The sequence below is a fragment of the Talpa europaea genome (assembly GCF_964194135.1).
Source record: "Talpa europaea genome assembly, chromosome: X".
Classification (NCBI taxonomy): Eukaryota; Metazoa; Chordata; class Mammalia; order Eulipotyphla; family Talpidae; genus Talpa; species Talpa europaea.
The window spans coordinates 80,715,213-80,723,227 of record NC_140081.1 but is presented as its reverse complement, the minus strand read 5'-3'; the positions used below and the strand labels follow the sequence as shown (position 1 = coordinate 80,723,227).

At 39.2% G+C, this 8,015-nt stretch overlaps 1 protein-coding gene across 1 annotated transcript; it reads right to left on the bottom strand.

Moving 5' to 3' along the window:
• Positions 1–6,733: 6,733 nt before the first annotated feature.
• LOC311187198 (small ribosomal subunit protein uS8-like) lies at positions 6,734–7,150 on the bottom strand (the record flags this gene model as incomplete). Its single annotated transcript, XM_084258492.1, has 1 exon — positions 6,734–7,150. The coding sequence occupies exon 1, from the start codon at positions 7,115–7,117 to the stop codon at positions 6,734–6,736; it is 384 nt and encodes a 127-aa protein (XP_084114618.1). The 5' UTR covers positions 7,118–7,150.
• Positions 7,151–8,015: the final 865 nt, after the last annotated feature.

Below are 8,015 nucleotides of genomic sequence, written 5' to 3'. Positions count from 1 at the left end.
AAAGATGGTTGATATGATTTCAATCTTGGTGTATCTGTTGATGTTTGTCTTGTGCCCCAGTATGTGATCGATCCTGGAGAATGATCCGTGTGCGCTTGAGAAAAATGTGTACTCCGTTTTTTTGGGGTTTAGTGTTCTATAGATGTCTGTTAAGCCCAATTGCTCTAGGTCCTTATTTAGAGCTTTGGTTTCTTTACTTATTTTTTGTCTTGTTGATCTATCCATTGTTGATAGTGGTGTGTTGAAGTCTCCCACTACGTATGTGTTTTCTCTGATGTCTGTTTTCAGAGAGGACAACAGTTGTCTGATATATTTTGGTGCTCCTTCGTTTGGTGAGTATATGTTAATGAGTGTTATTTCTTCTTGAAGTATTGTCCCCTTGATCATAATGTAGTGACCATTGGGGTCTCTTTTTATCTTTTTGAGTTTGAAATCTGTTTTATCTGATATAAGTATAGCTGTTCCTGCTTTCTTTTTTGGTCCATTTGCTTGTAGGATTGTTTTCCATCCTTTAACTTTGAGCCTATTTTTATCTTTTGTAGCTAAATGTGTTTCCTGGAGACAGCAAAAGGTTGGGTTTTGTTTCTTAATCCAGGCTGCAACTCTGTGTCTTTTTATTGAAGAGTTTAGTCCATTTACATTTAGAGTTAATATTGATATGTTAACATCTGTATTTGCCATTGTGTTTGTCTTTCCTTTGATTTTATTTATTTATTCTTTTAATAACTTTTTTTTTTTTGGCCTTCTTTCATTGTTATTCGTCGCTCTGAGGTTCTGGCTTTAGGACTCCTTGTAGTATTTTTTGGAGTGGGGGTTTAGTTGCAATGAAATTCCGGAGTTTCTGTTTGTCTGGGAAGGTCCATATTCTTTCTTCAAAGAGGAAGGAGAGCTTTGCAGGATAGAGTATTCTTGGTTGGCATCTGTTTTCTTGGAGTCTGTTGACTATGTCCCTCCACTCTCTCCTTGCCCGTAGTGTTTCTTCGGAGAAGTCTGATGTCAGCCTGATTGGCTTTCCTTTGAATGTTATCTGTTTCTTCCCTCTTGCCAGCTTCATTATTTTTTCCTTGTCCTGGATTCTTGGGAGCTTTACTATTATGTGTCTTGCTGTATTTTTTCTTTCGTCGTGGAAGTTTGGTGTTCTTCTTGCTTCTTGTATATCAATTTTCAGCTCCTTCTTCACATTTGGGAAGTTCTCTTCAATTATCTCTTTGAATATTTTCTCTGTTCCTACTTCTCTCTCCTCTCCTTCTGGTATTCCTATAACTCTTATATTTCCTTTCCTCATGGAGTCAGATAGTTCCCGAAGTCTTTCTTTATTCTTTTTCCTTCGTACTTCTCTTTCCTTTTCTGTTTTGGTTCTTTTTATTTCTGTGTCTTCAAGAGCACTTATTCGTTCTTCCATTTCATCAATTCTGCTTTCATTGCCTTTCCCAGAATTCTTTAGTTCTTCCACTAATTCTTTGATCTCCTGCATTTCTTTTACTTCCCTCTTTAGGGACTCAATTTCATTCTTCTGATCGTTGATTATTTTTCCCTTATCATTGTTTTCCTTTATGACTTCTGTCAGTTTTTTAATCACGGCAATTTTAAATTCTCTTTCTGGAAGGCTCAGAAGTTCTTCCAAGTTACTGTCGTTGCAATCTGGGGGCTGGTTTTCTTTTTGTGGTGTGCTTTTTCTCTGGAGAGTTGCTAGGTTGCGTGTGGTTCTTTTCCTCCCTACTGTCTGTTTTCTAATTTGCCATATGCGTTGGGACACTGTGTTGTTGGGACTGGCCGGCATCTTGGGTGGGCTTCTCTTCTCCCCTCTGGTTCCTCCAGGAGTCATCGGCAGCCCGGGCTGTGGGCTGTGTGCGCATCTCCCGGGGTCTTTGTTCTTCTCTAATGGCGCCCGGAGCCGTTCGCTCACCGCTGCGGCGAATCCTGCAGGGTTCGCCTCAGCTCCCGTTCAAGGGGTGTGGTGGCTGCAATAGTTCCTTTCCACTCACAGTCCCGCTTGCTGCGTCGTTTGTTCTTGGTGGCCGTTTTGGTTTGTTGTTTTCCTCCTCTCTGCTGGTCGGAGAGTGCCGCCTCTGTGGGCGGGGGAGGGGAGCAGGGTTCTGCGCTTCCCTCCCTTCTAGTCCTCTTTTATGGCCACTTTCTTCTTCGGGTAGTTTGCTGGAGTCACCCGTTTATCTTCCGTGTCCCAGTTCTCACTGGGACCTGCCGCTTTTCCTCCCTATTAACTTTTTTTAATGGGAGATCTTACTCGCAGCGTCTCCTCGCCGCCATGTTGCTCCGCCCCTCAAGAAGCTTGCCTTTTCAACCACCAGGCAGGTCAGCAGGTCACAGGGTAACTTTGCGGTCAGGCCTCCATGGCCTCAGCCCAACTTGTAGACAACAGCTGCTGCCTGAAGGATCTTGGATCCCCAAGCTTGTGGTCTGCAGCAAAGAAGGCACACCACGGCAGACAGATGTGAGCCCTGCCTCGTCTGTCTGGGAAAGGTGGGTTGAATATTCCTGTTTATTTCAAATGCCAAAACTCCTACCTAAAGGGCCTGCTGCTCTTTAAAAGACAGATATCAGCCTCCAGTTAAATACCCTGTGAACTGAACACTAGACGGTACTTCACGATGCGACTGGGTTACTTAGAAATGGGAGAGCCTGCCTTCCTCTGATGGTCCCCCTCAAGCACCTTTTTGTGTCCCAGAGAGGGTCTCTTTAGAGGATCAAAAAATAATACCAAACAGGAGAAATTGTGGGTCACATGGTACTGGGGAACCATCAGATAGCTCCCAAAAGAGAATCCTTGGAAACACTAGGAAAATGGCAGTAAGTGGGCTGACATTGAGAGATACCCTCAGTCCTCCAGGAGCATAAGAGCTTCACAACACCCCTGACTGTATCTCCCAACTTACGTCCTCTACCAAAGCTGACCTTCCCAAAAGGGCCCTATACCCTGAGTAACTTGGTACACAGAACAATAAACTAGGACATTCCACCAACCCTCCTTTGCCCTTCAAACTTCCCTGTCCTATTTTCTTGAGTAGATGACCTATTTGTTTCCTAGTGCTGTTGTAACAAAGTACCATAAACTGGGTGACTCGGAGCCACAGGAATTTATTGTCTCGGTTCTGGAGGCCAGAAGTCTGAAAACCAGGTGTTGGCAGCGCCACGCTCCCTCTGAAGGTGCTAGCAAAAGAGTCTCTTCCAGGGATTTCTTGTATCCCCTGTTTGTCCCTGGGCTTGTGGGACAAAACTTCAATATTCATGTGAACTTCTCCCCGTGTGCATCTCTGTCTCTTCACATGGTCTTATTTTTATTGAAGTGTTACGCAAGTATCGAAGTGCTGACATTACACAAGTTTCAGGTGTTCATCATTGAGAATCAACGTGTATATACTGCATCAAGTTCATCTCTGAAAGTTCAAATCTAGTCTTCACCTGTTCACATCTGTGTAACCACAACTAGAATGTTCTGTCAAGAAACAGTATGTTACAAGCACCCGTTAGGCCTCTTTCTAGTCATCACCCACCCCCTTACAGGAGGAACCACAGTCATAATTTAATACCAGGTAGATTAGTGTTGCCCATTTTTGATTTTTGTGTGAGTGGGATGATATCTGGATTCTTTCACTTAACATATCTCTGTATTCATCTTTATTGTTGTGGGCAGTTCATTATTCTTGCAACATAGTGTTTATTGCATGACTATACCGCAATTAATTTACTTATCTATTCTAATATTAATGGACATTTGAATAGTTTTCAGGTTTTAGCAATAAAAACTTAGGCTGTTTTGAACTTTCCTGGATATATATTCAAATAGACATATGCCACATTTCTGTTCAGTATATACATAGGTGTGGACTTAGCAGATCATAGGGTATGCGTGTGTTTAGTTCTGGAAGCTCATGTCAATTTCCCAAAGTGTTTACACTTCTCCCAGCTGTGTATGAGATTTATATTTGCTCTGCATCCTCACTGCACTGGTATTTTTCTCCTTTTTTTCATTATAGTTATTACAGTGAATATGTAGTGGTATTACATTGCTGTTATGATTTATGTTTCCATGATGATTAATGAAGTGGAGCACCCATCCTTAAAGTTTTAAGATTAGTTCTGTTCTATATCGTTTATAATTCCCAATTTTACGTGTACTTTAGCGTGAGTTATTTAGAATTGTGTTCCTTAAAAATATGCAGGTGTAAAGATTTTAAGAAACTATCTTTTTTGTAGGTGATTACTAATTTTATTATAGTAAGAACAGTGAACGCAGTATATAGGACATTGTTCTTGGATTTTAAAATTTCCTTAAGGTCCAATGAATGATCATTTTTTTCCTATCCAGCATTTTCAAAGATTAATTTATTTTCTTATCTCGTTGTTAATTTTTGGACAGTATTTGATTTGTAGTCCCTGTACATCTTCCACCACCATATCACCTGTGACCCATCACCATAGTCCCTTGTGCTCTTCCCTTCCATGTTTTGACCCTAAACTCTCCCTGCCCCTTCTGTATTCTTCAGATCTATGGTCAGCTTGCAAGTTTTGCCTTTTTCCTGACCCTTTGTTCAGTTCCTCTATATGCCACATATAAGTGAAACCATTCAATATTTATCTTTTTCCTTTTGACTTATCTCACTTAACATGATCCCTTCCCGCTCCACTCATGTTGCTGCAAATGGCATGAATTTATCTTTTTTAATTGCTGAGTTGTATTCCATTGTGTATATACACCACATCTTCTTGATTGAATGGTCATTTTGGGGGTGAATATTTATATGTGTTTAAAAAGAAAATACAGTTTCTATTTGTTGAATACAAAATTCTTTATATTAATTCTGTCATTTAAATTTTCTTTATTCTTAATTTTTGTCTGTTTGATCTCCCAATTTCCTAGAGAGATGTGGTAAATTGTTGTGATTGTACTTTATATCGAGTATGGCTTATTATTGTACAATTGTCAGTTTATATTTATTTTGATCTTGTATTAATAAGTACAGAAAGGTTCATAACTGTTATATCTTCTTGGTGGTGTATTTTTTTTTTTTATCAAAATGAAGTTTCTATCTTTCTTGGAATTATTTTTACCTTGAATTTATATTTTGTCTGTTTTTAATATTGCTGTAACAAAATTTCTCTTTATTATCATTAGTCTGGTCTCTTTTCTCTAGCTCTTTAAGTCTACATGATTCAGTTTGCTCTAAATATCTCTTGTACAAAACATCTAGTTTTCACTGTCTTTTAGTAGAGAAGTTTAATTTACATTTACTGTGATTACTGATCTATATAGTTATTCCTGCTTTATTATTTCTTGTTAAAAACCATGCTTTCGCTTTGTTAATTATTTCCTTTCTGCTTTTTGTTGAATGGATTGAGATTTTTAATTTTTCTCCCCCCAATATAGTTGGAAATTTATATTTCACTTCCATGTTTTATTGATCACCCTGATATTTTTAATATACACATAACATTATATTTTTCTAACACTTGATTTAGCATCTAATTCATCTTCTTGAAAAGATAATAACCATAGCAGGATTTTTCTCCGATCTCTGCTCTTCATCCTCACTTCTCATATTGATAGCATTGTATTTGAGTCTCAATACTACCTTTTGGATTCAATTTTCTTCTTCCTATAATCACTAATAATTGTTTCAGCATGAATTTGTGGTTGGTAGAAGTTTGTTGCATAGCTAAAAATGTCTTTATTTTACCCCAGTTCTTGATTGCCAGCATTCAGGGCTCAGAATTATTTCCCCTTAACACTATGAAGTGCTCCTTATTTTCTTGCATCCCATGGACATCTGATATCAAATGGATTGTCATTTCTTTCCAGTGATCTGACTTCTCTGCTAATTGCTTTTAGCTCGGTTGTTGAAATTGTACTACCATGTGTCTAATGGTGTGTGTGTGATTTATCCCAAAAGCACTTGATGGGACTTTTTAATCAGACTCATTATCATTCTTCAATTCTAGGAAAATTCGGGGTATTTTATATTGAAATATTCTCTCCTTATCTCTCAGAGTATCTTGCAGCTGACTTATTTGCTTTCTCCCTGAACTTAACCTGTTATTTAGCCCATCTGTTGAACTGTTTATTTTAAAAGTCACAACTTTCAAGTTCTCTAATTTGCTTTAAGAATAATCTTCATTTCTTCGGCCTCCTTGGTGGTGCAAGGGTTTAAGACACAACCTTTGAAGCTATTCGCAGCCACTGCAGCACGAGTTCGATCCCCGGCCAGAGAGCTACCCACATGGTGCAGCAGACCTCTCCTGACTCGCCCGCTGCACCCCTTAGCAGTGTATTTCAGTCGATCTGCCTGTTCTGTTCCCCACTCTGTCTCTGGTGAATCCACTCACCCCGCCCCCACCACACCTCTGGCTTACACCCCAGTTCTTGTATGCATAAATAAATAAATCTTTTTTTAAAAAGAATAATCTTCAGTTCTTATTCAGAATATTTATTCTTGTTTTATGAATGTGATAGGGTTCCATTTCTCCCTGAGTGTGTAAACCAAAATCCATGCAAGTCTTGTTATGAGTTTTCTAGTAATTTAGTTTTGTCTAAATTATATTCTTTAATTTATTGAGTTTGTTGTTTCCCTTCCATGGTGTGAATTTTCCTTAAATATTTGATACTTCTTGCCTCTGTATAATGTGCTTGAGGGACAAAATGGAAGTTGCTACTGTTTACTGTGACTATTTTATTTTTTCCATTGAGGCATTTTATTTCCACATGTGTTTTACACCCCTAGAAAAAGAATCCCAGGATTTTCCCTCCTGTGTGTTTTCGTCTTGCTTCTTCATGGTCCATGATGCCAGCTGAGGTTGTCAGTACAATGAAACCAAACTGACGGGATGGAAGCAGATTATTCTGCCATTTTTCTAGATCTTTGAGTTGCACATCAAATCTGGGGCTGATCACTCCACACTTGTTTAACCTGCCTGTGAGGTTCACAACAATTTTCCCAGCTCTGTGATCATCAATGATTTCAAATTCACCAATGTAACCATGCTTCATCATCACAGTTAGAAACCGGACGATAACTTTGGAGCACGGTCTAATACGAACCTGGTGTTGGCCTCTCTTTTCGGCATTGCTGATGCTCTTGAGAGCATCAGCCAGGACATTCATGCGCACCTTTATGGCGGCACAGGAAGATGGCGGAAAGAGGTTCTGTGATTATTTTAAAGGAGAGTAAAACATAGTACTTGCTGGAGTATGTGGGTGTCTATTCTTCTGTATGTAGTGTTCTTTATTTCCTTTGGGGACTGCTAGACTCCTGAATACATTTGTCAGATTTGGTAAATAAAAGAATTCTCAGTTTAATTTGAATTTTGGACTAGCAATGAACTTTTTCCATGTAAGTATGTCCTATATATTCCTTGTCAAAATCTTAAAATGTTAGAATTTTTAAATTTTAATTTCTTTTCAATTTCAATTTGGACAAGCAACAGATCATTTTTTGGCATGTTCCGTGCAATATATGGGACACAGTTATTGTAAAAAGGGTTCATTGCTAATCTGAAATTCAAATTTAACTGTATTTTGTTTGACAATCTCAAACTTAAAGGATTGCTGTCTCTGATTCAATCTCTCATGCTCACCTCTCCCACCAGAGGGAGAGGCTTCTGTTGCTGTTGTTGCTACCACAAAGGCCTGTGGAGGGGGTGAGGGGGGAGGGAAGCATGCAAGGCCATTACCTTGTTTGATCTTGTTATCCTTCAGCTCTTCCTGTTTCCTCCATCTGAGGGCTTGAAGCATCTTTTGTTCTGCTCTCAACTCTAAGAGCAGAGTTTCACTGCTTATGTGCAGGGCTTGAAATTTCTCTTCAGTACTATCACACCTACTTCATATTTCCTCTGCATGCTCCCTCTGTACTTCAATGGTTTCGGTGATGGATAGAGAGACTGCAGCCTGTCTTAAATATCTTATGTCTTGAAATCAGTGCCCCTGCACCTTTGTCTATCAGGCTATACTGGCTCTACTTCCTGGCATGACCATTAATTTGTGATTGTTCCATGTCTTCTGG